Source organism: Salvia hispanica, chromosome 6 (genome assembly GCF_029641045.1).
Source record: "Salvia hispanica isolate PSC_SH4W2 chromosome 6, Shi_PSC_v1, whole genome shotgun sequence".
In the NCBI taxonomy this organism is placed as follows: domain Eukaryota; kingdom Viridiplantae; phylum Streptophyta; class Magnoliopsida; order Lamiales; family Lamiaceae; genus Salvia; species Salvia hispanica.
In genome coordinates, this window is record NC_142697.1 from 10,813,107 (window position 1) to 10,833,920 (window position 20,814).

Here is a 20,814-nt window from a genome sequence, read left to right on the forward strand (position 1 = left end):
ATTTAATCACGTTCGTTTTCTGCTGATAAAATATTTTACTTATATATACTATTAATTGAATCAACTTTTTGAATCGATAGTATGTATTTTTGTTCTGTTAATGATGGCTATTACACATTATTACTAACATGGTGAGTTAGAATGATAACTCATATTTAGGGTGATAACCTTTTATGGATGAAATATCTTATTTTTGCTAAAATATCATTTTATACATGCAGAATATCATTTTATGAAAACAAAATATCATTTTATTGATTACAATTATCATTTTATACATGAGGAAAGAATATCATTTTATTGACTATAAACATCATTTTTTTTTAAATAATATATTTCATGCATAAATTGGTTATTACTTTATCATCATAAATATGGATTATCATATAATCACACCCCTTATTACTAACAGTATATTCTCAAACAATTAAATATAAGTAACCAAATATTATTTGTATCACCCATGTATTATTTTTGCTAATTAAAATAAATTACTAATTTAAGACACAATTTCACTGGGTCGACATGAATATGATCACGTACATGAATCTAAATATCATTATTTCAAATAGAGGCAACATGATGCTTTAGCCCTATTTTCTATCAAGTGGAATGGCATAGAGAAATTTCTCTTAAATATAGTTTCTTCTAAGTTTATGAATTACAAACTACAATCAAAAGGTCATTATTATATTAGTCAAACAATATACACACTATTTTTGATGGAGAATCCAAATCCATGAATAATTTCACACAAGATTTTATTCTGCTCTATGTAAACTTTTCACATGCCAAAGCCAAATGAAACTTGACAGCTCCCAATTAGTACTAAGCACTTGTATTCCCAACCAGCAAAAGGTTAAATTAAACACTAATCAAAATCACCATCACAATTAATCACAAACTCCAACAAAATCATTAAGTGGGGCCTAGATGGTTTCTTCTGTAATATTGCCAAAATGTGAGGGCATCCTCATCACTTCTCCCATATATATACCATCAACAAAATTTACCTCTCTTCACTCATCAAATTTCAACTTCTATTGCAAAAAAATCCAAACATGGGAAACTGCTTAGTTGCTGAGCAGAAATCTGTGATCAGTGTGATGAAAACAGATGGAAAGATCATTGAATACAAATCTCCAATCAAAGTCCACCAGATTCTGTGTGAATATTCTCACCATGCAATCACAGATAAACTCCCTGTAGTGAAACACTTGCATCCCAACACCGAGCTGCTTCGAGGCCGCTTGTACTATCTTCTTCCCTTGCCCGTGCCTGCGAAGAAGAAGAAGAGGGTGCGTTTCTCTGATGATGTGGTGGAGGAAGAGAGAAGACGAGGCACAGGGGCCGTGAGGATCAAGGTTGTGATCAGCAAGAAAGAGCTGCAGGCAATGCTTGCGAAAGAAGGAGTTTCGGTTGAAGAGATGATCACTGAGGTGCGGAAAGAGCCACTCAAGATCGATAGCAAAAGCATCGGCCTCAAAGGGCTGGAGAGTATCCCTGAACTGGACTAGTTCTTGGAAATCTATCTCCATTTTAATTACCAGCAGCTTCAGTTGTAGGACAAAAACAAGAAAAATAGAATTATAAGTATAGATACGGATCATGTAGCAGGGAGGACAGTTTTCAACTTTTTGGTTTGATCAGAAATGTAAAATATACTACTACTAGTTTGATACATGAATTAGTATACAATCCAAATCCATTGGGTTTTTCAAGATAACTTTTAACTCCAACTTTGAGGTGCTATTTGAGAAAAATTTTATCTGTACCACAATATATCCATCATCCAGTAAAGTATAGGTTTCCAAAAACTGTACAAGTGAGATTTAATTAACCAAAGCTTCAGCGGCCTATTAAGAGTTTTTTTTTTTTTTTTTTTTTTCCTTCATATACCGGTATATACTGAATATATTGCCACTCTTTGGGTGTTACATGTTGGAGACAATCACAATTGTGAGATTGTTGTCTCCCCTAAGGATGCTACTCCAGCTGTGATGAAGGACCACACCCTTAGCTGACGTGGCAGAAGCTGGAGGAGTCAACAATGGATGATCTTTTGTCCTTTACCTGATTTGGATTTAGTCAGTTGCAGATGCTTTTAGGATTAGGAAAGCATGTATTCACATTCCTTCATTAGCTATATAAAGGCTATGAATTGTAGAAATATTTGGGCATATATATTATCAAAGAAACAAACCAGAGCTCTCCGAATTGAGCAACACAGCTATTGTCTTTTCATTATGTTCATTTCTAGTTTCTTTCATGGTATCAGAGCAGGAGATTAATCCTGGCTCTGACCATCGTTTATTTCTTTTAAACCTTTGAAAATGGCAGAATCTACTGATTCAAATGCTACAAATTTTTCTTCACCACCACAATCCGCCTTTCCATCTCTGTCACAAATTCCACCATTGTCCGTCAAGTTGACTGCAACAAATTTCCTAATGTGGCAGCAGCAAGTTGAAGCGGCTGTATGGGGTTATGGCCTAGAGTCATATCTCGAAGAAGGGGAGGATCCTCCACCTCGAACCATTGTTGGACCTGTTGAAGGTACCATCATTCCGAATCCAGCCTTTCTGACTTGGCGAAGGCAAGATCAAAGACTAGTTGGATGGCTTCTCTCTTCACTCTCAGAGAGCACACTTGTTCTGGTTGTAGGACTGAAAACAGCCCGTGATATCTGGAAGACTCTCGAAGTCAATTTTGCAAGCCGCTCTACAGCAAAGATGCTGCAATATAAGCAGCAGATCCACAACTTGAAAAAGGATTCACTTCCTATAAGTGAATATCTTAACAAGATGAAGTCTTACTTCGATCTTCTGGTATCCACTGGATGCAAAATCCCTGTTGCAGAACAGATCTTGCACATTCTTGGAGGTCTGGGGCAAGACTATGATCCAGTCGTGTGCTCTATCTCTTCAAGAACGGAACCATGGACGGTCCCAGATGTTTGTGCTTTGTTGCACAGTTTTGAGGCAAGAATGGAGAGCACTAGAAATCCAGGAGGAAGCACTGAAGGTTCTCAACCAACTCTGAATCTGGTGCAGCAATCCAGTCAGAAGAAAGATCCATCATTTCCTAACAATGGTGGAAGAGGAAATTTCAAGAGCTTTAGAGGGGGAAGAGGCTCAGGAAGAGGTTTTGGTAGAGGCAAGATCATCTGCCAACTGTGTGAAAAGCCTGGGCATAGTGCAAACAAGTGTTGGTATCGTTTTGAACAAAGTTTTGCTCCTGCTCAAGGGCAAACTTCACGAGGACCTCCACAACAGTCCTACTCCAACCAGCAATTCCAGCAGCCATATTCTAATCCTTCGGCACACATGGTGCAAGAAAGAGCCAACTTAGCTCCTATTCCTCAGTCACTGGGCAGCGCCTCAGAGTACAGTTATGATGGAAGTGGTTCCAGCTGCTGGTACCCTGACTCAGGAGCCACGAACCATGTCTCCAATGATCTAAGTAATCTCAACATCAGTGCCGAATACACAGGGGGTAAGCAACTAGTCCTTGGTAACGGTGTTGGTGTTAAAATTGCTAATATTGGTGAAACTCATCTTGATTCTGTTTCTTCTTCCACCACTAGAAAGCTTCTTCTTAAAAACCTTCTTCATGTACCAAACATCACCAAAAACCTCTTAAGTGTCTCACAATTTGCAAAAGACAATGATGTATTTTTTGAATTTCACCCGACTCTTTGTTTTGTTAAGGATCGTCTATCCAAGGAAATCGTTCTCAAGGGAACACTTGACAACGGCCTTTATCAGTTCATTGTTCATCATCCTTCAATCAAGAGAAGCCATAGCTCCAACTCGTCAACCCCTACTGTCTACAATCAAGCAGCAAGTGCACCTACTGTGTTCTCTGCAAATGTCACTCCTACTGTTTTTTCTTGTTCTAGCAGCATTCCTAACTCATGTTCTAGTTTAGATCTTGATATATGGCATAGAAGGCTAGGACATCCCACCTTTGATGTTGTCAAAGCTGCTCTAAACAGATGTAATGTCCCATACAAATCAATGAAATCTACTTCTTTATGCCATTCTTGTTGTGTCTCAAAGGCGCATAGACTTCCTTACTCCCTTTCTCAATCTGTGCACAATTCTCCTTTTGAGCTCATACATAGTGACCTTTGGGGTCCTTCCCCAATTGTGTCAAGAAATGGATTCCTCTATTATGTTTCATTTGTTGATCATTTCAGTCGATTTACTTGGATTTTTCTGTTGAAACACAAAAGTGATGTCTTATCTATTTTTCAACAATTCAAAGTCATGATTGAAAACTTGTTTTCATCCAAAATCAAGATACTTCAGTCCGACTAGGGAGGGGAATTCCAGGCCTTAACATCCTTTCTCAAAGAATCTGGTATCATGCATAGAGTTTCATGTCCACACACCCCCCAACAAAATGGTTTGGCAGAACGAAAACATAGGCACATAGTTGAAACTGGTCTTTCACTTCTGTCTCAAGCTTCTCTCCCTCACAAATTTTGGGATGATGCTTTTGTTACAGCCACACACCTAATTAATCTTCTGCCAACCAAAACTCTCCATCATATCTCCCCATTTGAAAAATTACACAAAGCAAAACCAGATTACACTACTCTTAAGGTCTTTGGATGCCTTTGCTATCCATTCATTCGTCCCTATAACAAGCATAAACTCCTTTACAGATCCGATAGAGCCACTTTTCTTGGATATAGCCAAGCTCACAAAGGCTACAAAGCTCTTCTTCCTGGGGGTAAAATTATTGTTACAAGAGATATTGTGTTTGATGAAAATGTTTTTCCTTTTCAATCCTCTGTTTCTGCCTCAGTTCCTCTTCCATATGTCAGTCCTAATGCTCCTCATCACATACCTATCATTCCTTCTCCTGCTATCTCACATGACTTTGCTTCACCTGTCAACACCATTTCCCACAATGCAGCTGCACACTCCAACTCACAACCACCAATAACAACACCACCTCACACTCATGCTGTATGTTCACCACCCACAAATGCTCCTGATCACTCTTTATCATCCTCTGACTCATCATCATCAACTGATCATTTTTTGGATCCTCATACTTCTGACAATCACCCTGTGCCCTCACAGCCTCCCTTACTCCCCTCACATACCATGATCACAAGATCCAAGGCTGGGATATTTAAGCCTAAGGCTTTCTCTCTCGCCATGTCTCCTTATCTCGTTCCAAAATCTGCCCTTGAAGCCATCCTTATACCTATTTGGAAGGCAACCATGTTATCTGAATTCTTAGCTCTTCTAAGAAATCGTACTTGGATTCTCACCACTCTTCCTCCGGGGAAGAATCTGATTGGGTGTACTTGGATATTTAAGCTCAAACTTCACATTGATGGTTCTATAGCTAGGCATAAAGCCAGATTGGTGGCTCAAGGCTTCTCACAACAGCCTGGATTTGACTTCAATGAGACATTTAGCCCGGTTGTTAAGCCCACCACAGTCAGATTAATTCTCAGTCTTGCTGTCTCCAGAGGCTGGTCAGTCCTTCACTTGGATGTGAACAATGTCTTTCTTAATGGCACCCTTGAGCAAGATATATATATGAGACAACCACCAGGTTTTGAACAAGGAGATCCACACGTGGTTTGCAAACTTAACAAGGCAATTTATGGTTTGAAGCAAGCCTCACGGGCATGGTTTTTCACTGTGCATACAGTGCTTATTTCTCTTGGATTTTCTCAATCAAGAGCAGATGCTTCTCTATTTTTCAGGCACAAAGGGGATGAAGTCATTTATCTACTCATTTATGTTGACGACATGTTGGTTACTGGAAATTCTCCAACCTCTATCAAGGCTGTCATCTCTCAACTCAATGCTCACTTTTCTTTAAAAGATCTTGGGGAGGTAAGTCTTTTCCTTGGTGTAGAAGTTATAAAAACAGAGAAGGGCCTTCATCTTTGTCAAAGCACTTACATAAAAGATCTATTAAAGAAAGTTAACATGGTTGGAGCTAATGGATGCCCTACACCTATGGTGTCTAACTGTGAGTTAAGCAAGACAACTGGTGAGCCATTATCTGATCCAAAGCTCTATAGGAGCACTGTTGGAGCATTACAATATGCAGCTATAACCAGGCCTGACATCAATTTCGCAGTCAACAAAGTGAGCCAATACATGGCTTTTCCTCTTGATACACATTGGAGGGCAGTAAAAAGGATTTTGAGGTATCTTTCTGGGACTATTGATTATGGCATACACATTCAAGCTTCAAATGGAAGAATAATGGCTTTCTCCGACTCTGATTGGGCTGCAGATTTGGATGATAGAAGATCCACAAGCGGGTACTGCACTTATTATGGTAACAATCTCATATCATGGTGTGCCAAGAAACAGTCAGTTGTGGCTAGATCAAGTACTGAAGCTGAATATAGAAGTCTAGCGCATACGGCTTCAGTTTTGTGGAGCTAGCATCACCATGCATGCAACAATGGAGCTAGCATCTTCGTCTGCGATGGTAGCAAGGTGTGAGCTCGGGTGATTAGGATGATAATAAGTTGGTAGGATCAATAAGGCACATGATTGCACATGGCACATTCCGACGTGGCGTATGACGTGGCATGCTGAGTTGGAGGGCAACGGGGAACACGTGAAGAGTAGTAGTATAAATAGAAGGACCACCACCTTTGTAATTCATGTTGATAGCGTGAATGTGTGTGTGCATTGGGTCGTGGATCCATCGCATTATTATTTCGCATTATCATTTCTCTTGATCGTTTATTGTAATTCCTCTTCGATTCATCGCAATATAGTTCCTATTGTGAGGTGCTCTGTATTTGCAGTTCATTCGATTAATTGTGTGCTTGTTGATTGTTGAGTTGTGATCGGAGGGGTGTGATATCGGTCACGATTGGGCGATCTAGAGCTCGGGCCGTATCAAGTGGTATCCAGAGCCCTCGATTCCGGACGGGTTCGGTCACGCGTGGTATGGAGATGGAGAAGAAAATGGTGGAATTAGTGGAGAATCGGGTGAGTGAAATTTTGGATGAGTTCTCGGTGAAGCATGGGGAGAAGATGACGCAATTGACGGATGCTATTGCTGCGATCAACTTGCAGAATCAACAATTCAAAACACTATGGGTGAAAGGAGAAGGATCGGGCGGTGGTGGAGGAGAATCGGCTGCGGGTGCAACAAATACGAATGGATCGGGTACGAAATCGGAGGATGAGTCGAACGATTGGGAGAGATCCACTAGATATGAGTTTCCAAAGTTCGATGGGAATGGATTTGAGGGATGGGTAATGAGAGCGGAGTATTTTTTTGAGGTTGCGAGAGTGCCAGAGAGAAGCAGAGTCAGAGTGGCCGCGATCCATTTGGAAGGCAGAGCTCAACAGTGGCACAAAGGTTTTGCGAGCTTACAAGGGGATATGGCATACGTAGATTGGAGATGTTATATCATGGCGATGTCAGCTAGATTTGCAACGCAGGCCTATGAGGATCCACTAGCCGACCTAAGAAATTTGAAACAACGAGGAGCATTGCAGCTTTACATGGATGAGTTTGATGAGCTTTATCCACGAGCAGGAATTCGAGAGGATCAAGCCCTCAGCTTCTTTTTATCTGGATTGATGGATGAACTCCAAATGCCAGTGAGGATGTTCAAGCCGAGGAGCTTAGCTGAGGCTTATTCTTTGGCAAAGTTGCAGGAGCTCACTGTGAAGGCCTTGGGTATTAAATCAAAGGTGATACAAGGTGGAGGACAAGTCTCTAGCAGCTACTATTCGAACAACAAACCTATAGCTGTAACTGCTACTAACTCTAAGCAGTCTGGGATGTCTGGAGGTTGGAGTAATGGATGGAACAAGATAGGAGTAAGAGCAAGTACTAACCTGACTCCAACAGAGTTAGATGAGAAGAGAGCTAAGAAGGAATGCTTTTGGTGCACAGAAAAATTTACTCCAAATCATCAGTGTGCTAGGAGGAAATCTTTTGTGATACAAATGATCGAGCAGAGACTTGTGAGTGAGGAAGCTTCCCCAGAAGATGAGGTGGAAGAAGAAGTGGATGTGGAGGGTGAGGAAGAGGATCTGCAGCTATCCTTACATGCTGTATGGGAGAGAGAAGGACCTCAGATTATGAGAATTAAAGGAATGTGTAAGAAGAGGCCCTTAAGAATATTGATTGACACAGGAAGCACACACAATTTTTTGAGCAACAAGGTGGCTGGAAGAATTAAGGGGGAAAAGAAGCCAGTGACACCAAGGGCAGTAGAGGTAGCTAATGGCCAAGTGTTGCAGTGTACTGAGAAGTGTGAGGAGTTATTGTGGGAAATGCAGGGGTTTTCATTTGCTACAGAGGTTTATATCATACACTTGGAAACTTATGATCTCATATTGGGTGGGCAATGGCTATCAACTCTGGGGGGGAATTCGATGGAATTTTGATAAACTCAGCATGAACTTTGTGTTGAATGATGTGGAAGTGACTCTACAAGGGGAGAGGTGGCCAACAAAAGGAAATCAGTTACATAGCCTACACATCTTTAACATGCAGGAGAGTGATATTGAGGAAAGGAAAATGGATTTAATGGTACCTGCACTTGAGGTTTCTTTGGGCAGCTGTAATAACATCAGCTTGGAAGAAATATGGCCAGAATTGGAGGAGGTCTTGGGAAAATATACAACCCTATTTGAGGAGCCAAAAGGGTTACCCCCACCTAGAGAGCAGGACCATAAAATCATACTCAAGCAAGGAGCTAATGCTGTGAATATTAGACCCTACAAATATGCTGCAAAACAGAAAGACATTATTGAAGCAATGGTGAGTGAGATGTTAGCCTCTAGAGTAATAAGGCATAGCAACAGCCCTTTTGCTAGTCCTATAGTACTTGTGAATAAGAAGGACTCCTCTTGGCGCATGTGTGTGGATTATAGGTCCCTCAACTCCCTCACTATAAAGAACAAGTACCCCATCCCAGTTATTGAGGAGTTACTGGATGAACTGGGAGGAGCAGAGTGGTTCTCTAAAATTGATCTTCGTTCTGGATACTGGCAGGTTCGAATGGCTCCTGAAGATGTTGCTAAGACTGCTTTCAAAACTCATGAGGGACACTATGAGTTCTTGGTAATGCCCTTTGGTTTAACCAATGCGCCAGCAACATTTCAAAACCTCATGAATACAGTTTTTAGACAGTTTTTGAGGAAGTTTGTGTTGGTTTTCTTTGATGATATTTTAGTGTACAGCAAGACCCAACAAGAGCATGTACACCATCTTTCTGAGGTGATGTGTTTAATGGAGAATCATCAGCTTTTTGCCAAGAGATCTAAGTGCTCCTTTGGTTGTAAAATGGTGGATTATCTGGGGCATGTGATATCTAAGGAAGGGGTGGCCACTGATGAGAGTAAGGTTGAGGCAGTGAAGAATTGGCCCAAGCCTAAGACTATCAAGCATGTTAGGAGCTTCCTTGGGCTTACTGGTTATTACAGGAGATTTATACCTCAATATGGCAGCATTGCTAAGCCCTTGGTGAATATTACAAAAGAGGCTGGGTTCAGTTGGCCTACAGATGCCCAAGCAACCTTTGATAGTCTCAAGGAGGCTATGATATCAGCTCCTGTATTGGCTCTTCCAGATTATTCCAAGGATTTTATAGTGTAAACTGATGCCTCAGGCTATGGAATTGGAGCAGTTCTAATGCAAGAAGGACATCCCATTGCATATATCAGTAAGGCCTTATCTTCCAAATATTTGTCTCTGCCTGTGTATGAGAAAGAATTGCTTGCTATCTTGTTGGCTGTGAAGAAATGGTACTATTATCTTCAAAGCAGGAGGTTCATTATATTAACAGATCATCAAAGTCTCAAGTATCTTTTGGAGCAGAAACTAACAACTCCTACACAACAAGCTTGGATGGCCAAGTTAATGCACTTTGATTATGAGATCAGATATAAGAGAGGGGTGGATAATTCAGTGGCTGACGCTTTATCCAGGGTCCCTGAGACCATGATTTATGCTCTATCATCTCATATTATACCTCTGTAACTTATCTCGAAGATCAAGGCTTCATGGAATTCTGACCCCCTTGTTCAAAAGTTGCTTAATGAGAAGCAGCAGGATCCTACTTCACATCCTAAGTTCAGCTGGGTGAATGGGGAGTTAAGGAGAAATGGCAGGTTGGTTCTTGGTAATGATTTACATCTCAAAGCTCAGATATTATCTATATTTCACAGCTCTGCATTGGCAGGACACTCTGGCTCCTTGGCCACCTATAAGAGAATCTCTGCTATTTTGTATTGGCCAAAGTTGAGGAAAGAGGTTAGGGAATTTGTTCGAGTATGTGTGACTTGTCAACGTTATAAACCAGAAAACTCTCCTCCAGCAGGATTATTACAACCCCTCCCACCTCCAGCTGGTATATTCACTGATCTTACAATAGATTTCATTGAGACCCTCCCAACTTCTCAAGGCAAGAACACCATTCTGGTGGTAGTAGATCGTTTGAGCAAGTATGCTCATTTTTTGGCATTAGCACACCCTTTTTCAGCAAAGGATGTGGCTGTGATTTTCTTGAACTCTGTTTATAAGCTACATGGGATGCCCGAGAGAGTAGTAAGTGATAGAGGTGCCATTTTTGTTGGGACTTTCTGGAAGGATTTCATGGCTTTGTTGGGAGTGGACTTACTCTATTCTACTGCCTACCACCCTGAAACGGATGGTCAGTCCGAGGTAGTAAATCGATGTTTGCAGTGCTACCTACGTTGCTCAATGGGTGAGAAGCCGCATTCTTGGCTGCAGTGGCTTGGGTTGGCTGAATTTTGGTATAATACTTCATACCATTCAAGCATTAAAATGACTCCCTTTGAGGCTTTTTATGGATTTCCTCCCCCTCTCCATGTTCCCTATCTCCCTGGGGATTCTAAGATTGAGGCTGTCGATATCGCTCTACGTGATAGGGAGAGTATGATTGGGATTTTAAAGCTTAACTTGCAGAAAGCGGCGGATAGAATGAAGAAACAGGCTGATCAAGGAAGGCGTGATAAAGAGTATGCAGTAGGTGATTGGGTCTGGCTTAAGCTGCAGGATTATCGCCAAAAATCAATCAGAGGACAGCACCATAAGTTTGATCCAAAGTTCTATGGTCCTAATCAAATTGTTGACAAGATTGGTAAAGTTGCTTACAAGTTGAACTTGCCTACTACCGCGGCCATACATGACGTCTTCCATGTCTCTCTCCTATGCTGCTCATCAACAGTCTGGGACGTAGTGCGATCCCCTATGCTGCTCATCAAAGTAACCACATGGATTTCCTACGCCTGCAGGAAAATCCATTAAAACAAAAAGAAAAATAAAATAAAATAAAAATGAAAGCGATTAAAATCCAAAGTAGTAAAATTATCCGTTTGAAGATATCACTCCAAAGTGAATTTTCTTCCCCGGCAACGGCGCCAAAAACTTGATGCACTTTTTATTTGCACTATAAATACCTGCAAGTATACAGAGTAGGTATAGTATAGCAAAAGGTTAGTACCGGGTATCGAACACGGGGAAGATGTACACAAAGTGTCTATCTTCTACTAGAACTCAATTACTATCTGGAGAAACAAGAATTATTGGAAACTTTTGAAAACAGTAAATATTAAAAACAGTAAACAACTAAATGCAAGCAAATCACGGAGAGAAAAGTATAGAGATAAGGGGAATTCCAGGGATGTGCTTTCGCTTTTATGGTTATACAAATTCCAAACTACAATACCCTAGCACAGTTAATACTTTGAAAGGACGAGTCACCTAGCTTATGCTCATGCGATACAAACGTTGATTACTAACATTAGGGTTGTCAATCCTAACACGTAACTCCAAAAAGCTCCTAAGACCCTTGAAAAGTCCTCACTCTCAATTAACAATGCCGTTTTAAAGGAAGCTAACTGTAGTGTCTACTAAGTGGATCTAACTCGCTAGAACTCTGTCACAGTTATGAAGCAAGTTGTATTGAATCATACATAATTGTGTCACTCAATTATGAAGCATCATGATTAACTTAGGGAAGAAACAAAGTAAAAACAAAACGGATATTAAATAGAAAACGGAATTGTATAACCAAAGTTGCTACTAACACATCCCTAGAATCCTATGAGTTTAGTTACACATGACTGAATAAACTAAAAACATAGATTGAAGGGAAAACAATCTGAACATAAAACTAAAGCAAATAAAACCCGTAGGTTGAATCCTTGTCGTTCTTGATGTTCTTGAAATCCTTCTCCAACTCCTTGCACAATTGAAGTACTCTAGCTTTTGATCTCTATGAATGTGTTCTTGTTGTGTGTCCGGAAAAAAAACTCTTGATGAAGCTTGAGGTCCTATTTATAGGGGAAGATTATTCCTCATCATAGAAGGAAAAGATCTTCAAAATTTGGTAAATCTTGGAGCAAAACTAGGGCTGGTCGGATTCGCCGCCTTTCTCCGGCGGGCCGCCGCACCTTGGCCGGCGGTCGCCGCGTTGGAGTCCAGAGACTCTGACCCTTCGGTGGCGGACCGCCACATGTCCTCCGGCGGTCGCCGGGCGAGACTCTTCTCCTAGCGTAAATTTCCGAGGCGGGCCGCCACATAGCTCTGACCGCCGGGCGCCGGCGGTCGCCGTACATCTTCGCGGCGGTCGCTGGTCGCCGTCTGACTCCAGATTTCCAGACTATGCGTTTTTACTCCCCTTTTCGGCTCAAATATGCACATTTCTCACAAAACACGTCAAAATACCAAAATGTATAGAATATGCAAATAATGGACATGTAGAGTGATTTTGATAACAAAAACGGACCAAATAATGGCCTTAAAACAGTGCAAAATCCGGGCGTATCAACTCCCCCAAACTTACATTTTTGTTTGTCCTCGAACAAAACACTAAAGACACAAGAATAGACGCACGGAATGCACAAGGACTAGACGTCATAATTGCCTCGAAAGATGAAAGAATAGATTAAGCAGGGATTAACACAATCAAATCAAGCAAGGCTTAATAGTGCACTTTCATTACTAACTCGTGGAACACCTTGAATTCAAGCACTCACATGTGGCAAACTTCCAAAGATGGGAAGTGTTCTTTCTCTCACTCTCAAAGTGTATAAAGGTAAAGTGTAAATCACTCAAATCATGCATCATGCAAAGTTTACCATAGGCTTCCTCAAAGTCTAATCCCTCCTCTACTCAATGTGATTAAGCATCAAAAGTCCGAAAGGTCTTTCTTTTCGGTTGTAACGTAGGCTCTTTGGTAGGTGAGGAATATTTGGCTAAAAAGTGACTCAAATATAAAAATATCCCAAGTAGAGTTAAGATGACTCCACTTTTCTAAAACTTAAGGCACTTCTAACACTTTATTTTTCTCCTTCAAATTACTTTCAATCCTTTGATTTTCTTTTCTTTTCACAACCTTTCACACATTTTTTCTCTTTTTTTTTTTCTTTTTTTTTTTTTTTTTTTTACACATCCTTTCTTTTTTTTTCTAAGATCAAGCACATATTTGGAATTTTTCTCAAAATTTCACAACTTGTACTTTCTTAATATTAAGCACACTACTTTTTATACTTTCCTCCTTATCTCTCCAATTCCTTTACAAAAGAAGATAACAAAAACTATACTAACCCAAGGAATTGTTCCCCCATTTATTTTGGCTTCCAAAGAAAAGGCTTAAAGGCTCAAAATTGGCTATAAAGGAAAAATTTGAGAGGGTCGAAAATTTTGGATATAAAAGTAGCTAAGAAAAGACGGCCTAACATCCTCCTAAATCAACTTAAACACTATGTAAACTTAGGCAGACTAGGAGCAAGTTCTAGAAACATATACATGCTTACAGATAAATCACACAAGAAAGAATTTAAGGCTCAAATCTCACAAGGTAGAAGCACGATTCAAGGCGAACAAGCAATTCACTAATTATGCACCTTTTCACCCAACCATCATATCAAAACGTTAAGCCACACTTAAACATAGATGGAATATAATATCATTGGCAACTCGGTCTAATGTGTCCCTAAGCATGCGTGTTTCTAAGTTCTTCATGTTATGTTCATGACATGGATTCAAGAAAACATTTTTAGAACACAAAAAAATCTCCTACGGGATTTTGGAAAATTAAAGCAAAAACAAACAAAAAGAAAACCCTAAACTCACGGTCCACCACTTCATCCCCCCAAACTTATTTACAACAAAGTGTAAAATAAGTTTGTAGAGTCGGTAGGGACGTGAGTATACTACTGAAAAAAAACGTACCCTGAAAAATTTCGCGTAGAGGTTGAGCAGGGCGAAAATTCGAAGAATTTCGAAAAATCGCGCTGGAAAATTTTGCCCAGGTGGCGGTCCGCCGCAGCTGTTCGGCGGTCGCCGCACGTCAAAGATGCTTTCCAGCGTTCAGGTGGCGGACCGCCGCAGAGCTTGCGGCGGTCGCCACGGAGAGGTCAGAACCTGCGAAAATTTTTGCAAAGCACAAAATTAAACCAAAACCAAAAATACTTAAAATTAAAGCAAAAATTGTTGGGTTGCCTCCCAACAAGCGCTCCTTTAGAGTCATTAGCTTGACTTTTACCCCCCTTTTTCACTCCTTGGGTGGCTCTTCGAGACCAACCTCTTCATCTAACACATTGTCTGCACTGTAATACTTCTTAACACGGTGACCATTTGCTTGAAACAACTGTCCATCCGGGGCTAGTAACTCAACTGTTCCACTATCATAGATTTTCTTGATTATGTATGGACCAGTCCATTTGGACTTCAATTTCCCGGGAAACAAAGATAGTCTCGAGTTATGCAACAAAACCACATCCCCCAAAGTGAGCTCTCTTGGACTGATCATCCTATCATGATAAGCATTCATTCGCTCCTTGTAGATGGATGAACTATCATAAGCCTCCATTCGAAATTCGTCCATCTCATTAAGAAAAAGACGTCTTTCCTCACCGGCCTTTTGAAAATCTTGATTCAACTTCTTGATTGCCCAATACGACCTGTATTCCAACTCAAGAGGCAAGTGGCATGACTTTCCAAACACAAGTTGATAAGGAGACATACCTATGGGACCCTTCTAGGCAGTGCGGTAGGCCCATAACGCATCTTCCAACCGAAGTGCCCAATCTTTTCTGTTCACACTCACCGTCTTTTGAAGAACCGACTTGATCTCTCTGTTTGCTAATTCCGTTTGTCCATTCGCCTGCGGATGGTATGGAGAAGTGACCCTATGCTTGACTCCATATTTGTCCAACACGTTGTCTAACCATCTATTGTTGAAGTGAGATCCTCCATCACTAATGAGGGCACGAGGAGTACCAAACCTGCAAAAAATATTCTTTCTAACAAAAGCAGTAACCACTTTAGAATCGTTAGTTCTGGTTGGAATTGCTTCCACCCATCTAGAAACATATTCTACTGCAAGTAAGATATATTGGTACTCTCCTGATTTTGGGAATGGTCCCATAAAATCTATCCCCCATACATCAAACAATTCCACCTCAATAATGGTATTCATAGGCATCTCCTTCTTCTTAGTGATTCCCCCCGTGCGCTGACATTCATTACATTGAAGAACAAAACTAGCAGAGTCGCGGAATATGGTGGGCCAATAGAAACCGCTTTGCAAAATCTTTATTGCGGTCCTTTGCACACCAAAATGTCCTCCAGTAGGAGATGAATGACACTTCTCAACAATGGCCGCCCAATCCTCTTGAGGTACACACCTCCTAAGTATAGTATCTGCACATCTTTTAAACAAGTAGGGCTCATCCCAAAAATAAGATCGTACATCTCTATAAAATTTCTTCTTCTGATAAGGAGTGAGATCAGGAGGATGTACCTTGGCTGCCAAATAATTGACAATATCAGCGTACCATGGGAAAGTGGCTTGAGTAAAAAACAGATGTTCATCGGGAAAATCCTCGTTGATTTCAAGTGATAAGTCTTCTCCTTCCACCGGATGTTCCAACCGCGACAGATGATCGGCCACAACATTTTCACACCCTTTTCTGTCTCTTATCTCAACATCGAATTCCTGAAGTAACAAAATCCATCGAATGAGCCTGGGTTTTGCTTCTTTCTTTGCGAACAGATGCCTTATAGCTGCATGGTCAGTGTAAACAATGGTTTTAGTCCCCACAAGATAAGCTCTAAATTTATCAAAAGAATACACGATAGCAAGCATCTCCCTTTCGGTAGTCGTATAATTAGCTTGAGCAGAATCTAAAGTTCTACTAGCATAATAAATGACTCTAAAAATCTTGTTCCTCTTTTGTCCCAAAGCTGAGTCAACTGCAACATCACTTGCATCACACATAATCTCGAATGGTTGACTCCAATCTGGGGTAATGAGAATGGGAGCGCTCACTAGAGCTTTCTTCAAGGTCTCAAAAGCCTGCAAGCAATCAGAAGTAAAATCAAATTTCACATCTTTCTCAAGCAATTTACAAAGAGGTTTAGAGATTTTTGAAAAATCCTTGATGAATCTCCGGTAGAAGCCAGCATGTCCCAGAAAACTTCTTACTCCCTTCTCATTGCACGGAGGCGGGAGCTTTTCAATGGCTGCAATTTTTGCCCTGTCGACTTCTATACCTGCAGAGGACACTTTATGTCCTAGAACTATACCTTCTTTCACCATAAAGTGACATTTTTCCCAATTGAGAACTAGGTTAGTTTCCACACAACTCTGTAAAACCTTAGCCAAATTTTCAAGACAGTGATCATAGGATTTGCCAAATACCGAAAAATCATCCATAAAAACCTCCATTACTTTCTCAATTAAATCATGAAATATAGCCATCATACATCGCTGAAAAGTAGCGGGAGCATTACATAGCCCAAAAGACATTTTTCTATACGCAAAAATACCATAAGGACATGTAAAGGCAGACTTATGTTGATCCTCGGGAGCAATAGCAATTTGATTATAACCAGAATAACCGTCAAGAAAACAGTAATAATCATATCCCCCTAATCTATCAAGCATTTGATCAATAAAAGGTAAAGGGAAGTGATCTTTCCTAGTGGCTGCATTTAACATCCTATAATCAATGCATACTCTCCATCCTGTAGCTACTCTAGTGGCTATCATCTCTCCATTCTGGCCAGGCACTACAGTCATCCCCCCTCTCTTAGCTACTACTTGCGTAGGACTTACCCATTCACTATCAGATATTGCATAGATAATCCCTGCATCTAGTAACTTTATTACCTCTTTTCGTACTACATCTTGCATGATAGGATTAAGTCTACGTTGGCTTTGCACACGAGGTTTAATCCCCCTTAAATCACTAATAGACCATCCTATGGCAGACCTATACTTATTTAACACACACAAAAGCTTGTCACACTCCTCTTCGTTCAATGCAGCGGACACCACAACTGGAAAAATGTTACCTGGCCCTAAGAATGCATACCTGAGATGTTCGGGGAGCGGCTTTAGCTCCACCTTTGGTGGTCCCCGTGGTTTTCCCACTGCCTGCCTTCTTTCTTCCTCTTCTTCGGGTGTACGCAATGGCAAAAATGCATTTCCCTTTTGAGGAATTCTCTCCGGTAGCGCTTCCAATTCTGTCACCACTGCACAAACACTTGCATCACAAGATGATAAATCAGCATTAGGAGTAAATGAGTTTATGAGACAAGATTCAAGAGGATCCTGGGTTTGATGATAAGTGACTTCTACTTCTCCCACACAGTCGGTAACGATTTGTATGACACTGCATTCTTGATAGCCTTCTGCCCCCTCCTTTCCATGGAATTTCAGTGCACCGTAGATGTTAAATGTGATGCTTTCATCGTTCAACTTCAATGTCAGCTCTCCCTTTTGTACATCTATCATGGCTCCGCCAGTGGCTAAAAATGGTCTTCCAAGGATCAAAGGAACCTTCTTGTCTTCCTGCATATCCAACACAACGAAGTCAGCAGGAAAAATAAACTCTCCCACTCTTACCAAGACATCTTCCACTATCCACATTGGCGTTGTTGTGCTACGATCTGCCATTTGCAACGTGATTGAGGTGGGACGGATACTATCAACGTCGAGTTTCCTGTAAAAAGATAAAGGCATCAAATTAATACTGGATCCTAAATCACATAACGCCTTACCTCTCACATCATTCCCTAAAACACAAGATAATGTAAAACTCCCTGGATCTTTGTGCTTGGTGGGTAACCCTTTTTGAATGATAGCGCTGCAGCTCTCCGTTAGGCCCACTGTCTCGTACTTCCCCCACTTTCTCTTCTTTGCCACAACATCTTTCAAAAATTTGGCGTAATTGGGCATTTGTTGAAGGGCTTCTACCAGTGGAATGTTGATGTGGACTTTGCTCATTGCTTCCAAGAACTTGGTAAACTGAGCGTCAAGCTTCTTGCTCTTTAATCGTTGAGGATATGGAATGGTGACACTGCTTTGTGGTAAAGCATCTGCTTGCTGTTTATCGGCCGGCGGACCGCCGCGATGGGGCGTGGCGACCGCCGGGTCTTCAGCCATGCCAATTCCAGAATCTTCCTCGTCCTGTTGGTGTGTACGCGGCGGGTCGCCGTGTTGGAATGCGGCGGGCCGCCGCACATCATCGACAGACAAGGTACCAGGTGGTTTTTCTATTTCTCTTCCTCTCCTGCCCAGGTCTCCTGCCTCCGGAGGTTGATATGTAGTCCCGCTGCGTAGCTGCACCGCGTGGCATTTTCCTTTTGGGTTTATTTCTGGCAGGCTAGGAAGCGACCCTGGAGTGTGCCTGTTTCCTATGGTTGTGGCTAAGATCCCAAGGTTGAATTCCAGCATCCCGACTTGAGTAGCGAGGTTTGCCAACCCTCTTTCCAAGGCGCTGGTATTTCTTTCCAAATTCTCCAACCTTTTGTTCGTCACCTTTCTATGGTTGAGAACCTCAGTAATGCAAACTTCTAACAGAACCTCCCAACTGGAGCGGGGTTGATCCTCCATACCTGCACATGTTTCATAATCATTAGAACAGTACTCTTGTGCATCATAGGAGTAATCAGAACAGTCTGGGACGTAGTGCGATCCCCTATGCTGCTCATCAAAATAACCACATGGATTTCCTACGCCTGCAGGAAAATCCATTAAAACAAAAAGAAAAATAAAATAAAAAAAAATGAAAGCGATTAAAATCCAAAGTAGTAAAATTATCCGTTTGAAGATATCACTCCAAAGTGAATTTTCTTCCCCGGCAACGGCGCCAAAAACTTGATGCACTTTTTATTTGCACTATAAATACCTGCAAGTATACAGAGTAGGTATAGTATAGCAAAAGGTTAGTACCGGGTATCGAACACGGGGAAGATGTACACAAAGTGTCTATCTTCTACTAGAACTCAATTACTATCTGGAGAAACAAGAATTATTGGAAACTTTTGAAAACAGTAAATATTAAAAACAGTAAACAACTAAATGCAAGCAAATCACGGAGAGAAAAGTATAGAGATAAGGGGAATTCCAGGGATGTGCTTTCGCTTTTATGGTTATACAAATTCCAAACTACAATACCCTAGCACAGTTAATACTTTGAAAGGACGAGTCACCTAGCTTATGCTCATGCGATACAAACGTTGATTACTAACATTAGGGTTGTCAATCCTAACACGTAACTCCAAAAAGCTCCTAAGACCCTTGAAAAGTCCTCACTCTCAATTAACAATGCCGTTTTAAAGGAAGCTAACTGTAGTGTCTACTAAGTGGATCTAACTCGCTAGAACTCTGTCACAGTTATGAAGCAAGTTGTATTGAATCATACATAATTGTGTCACTCAATTATGAAGCATCATGATTAACTTAGGGAAGAAACAAAGTAAAAACAAAACGGATATTAAATAGAAAACGGAATTGTATAACCAAAGTTGCTACTAACACATCCCTAGAATCCTATGAGTTTAGTTACACATGACTGAATAAACTAAAAACATAGATTGAAGGGAAAACAATCTGAACATAAAACTAAAGCAAATAAAACCCGTAGGTTGAATCCTTGTCGTTCTTGATGTTCTTGAAATCCTTCTCCAACTCCTTGCACAATTGAAGTACTCTAGCTTTTGATCTCTATGAATGTGTTCTTGTTGTGTGTCCGGAAAAAAAACTCTTGATGAAGCTTGAGGTCCTATTTATAGGGGAAGATTATTCCTCATCATAGAAGGAAAAGATCTTCAAAATTTGGTAAATCTTGGAGCAAAACTAGGGCTGGTCGGATTCGCCGCCTTTCTCCGGCGGGCCGCCGCACCTTGGCCGGCGGTCGCCGCGTTGGAGTCCAGAGACTCTGACCCTTCGGTGGCGGACCGCCACATGTCCTCCGGCGGTCGCCGGGCGAGACTCTTCTCCTAGCGTAAATTTTCGAGGCGGGCCGCCACATAGCTCTGACCGCCGGGCGCCGGCGGTCGCCGTACATCTTCGCGGCGGTCGCTGGTCGCCGTCTGACTCCAGATTTCCAGACTATGCGTTTTTACTCCCCTTTTCGGCTCAAATATGCACATTTCTCACAAAACACGTCAAAATACCAAAATGTATAGAATATGCAAATAATGGACATGTAGAGTGATTTTGATAACAAAAACGGACCAAATAATGGCCTTAAAACAGTGCAAAATCCGGGCGTATCAGTATGTCACCGGCGGATGCATCATGGGAGTTCGCAGATGTAATTAAGGAACGCTTTCCATGGTTCCTTGGGGACAAGGAACCCTAAGAGGGGGGTATTGTTGCATGCATAACTCTAGATCACCATGCATGCAACAATGGAGCTAGCATCTTCGTCTGCGATGGTAGCAAGGTGTGAGCTCGGGTGATTAGGATGATAATAAGTTGGTAGGATCAATAAGGCACATGATTGCACATGGCACATTCCGACGTGG

The 20,814-nt window shown here is 41.3% G+C and overlaps 2 protein-coding genes across 2 annotated transcripts; one reads left to right on the forward strand and one right to left on the reverse strand.

The window, feature by feature from the left end:
• Positions 1-1,036: 1,036 nt before the first annotated feature.
• On the forward strand, positions 1,037-1,726 carry LOC125208257 (uncharacterized). The gene has a single exon (XM_048107841.2). It carries the CDS (start codon positions 1,062-1,064, stop codon positions 1,515-1,517), a length of 456 nt encoding a protein of 151 aa, XP_047963798.1. The 5' UTR covers positions 1,037-1,061; the 3' UTR covers positions 1,518-1,726.
• A 13,305-nt stretch (positions 1,727-15,031) lies between these two features.
• On the reverse strand, positions 15,032-19,036 carry LOC148923207 (uncharacterized). The gene is made up of 5 exons (XM_089061430.1): positions 18,061-19,036; positions 17,947-18,002; positions 16,825-17,851; positions 16,481-16,548; positions 15,032-16,351 (listed from the first exon to the last, which is right to left on the reverse strand). Exons 1-5 carry the CDS (start codon positions 19,034-19,036, stop codon positions 15,032-15,034), a joined length of 3,447 nt encoding a protein of 1,148 aa, XP_088917556.1.
• Between the last annotated feature and the right edge of the window lie 1,778 nt (positions 19,037-20,814).

Bases quoted from the DNA above. Each gene is read 5' to 3' on its own strand.
- LOC125208257 (XM_048107841.2), top strand. From the start codon at position 1,062: ATGGGAAACTGCTTAGTTGCTGAGCAGAAATCTGTGATCAGTGTGATG.
- LOC148923207 (XM_089061430.1), bottom strand. From the start codon at position 19,036: ATGGATTTTCCTGCAGGCGTAGGAAATCCATGTGGTTATTTTGATGAG. The intron at 18,003-18,060 runs GTAAGGCGTTAT...ATCTTTTTACAG, and splicing joins TTTAGGGAATGATGTGAGAG to GAAACTCGACGTTGATAGTA. The intron at 16,549-16,824 runs GTATTTTTGCGT...TGTCCTCTGCAG, and splicing joins TGCCTTTACATGTCCTTATG to GTATAGAAGTCGACAGGGCA.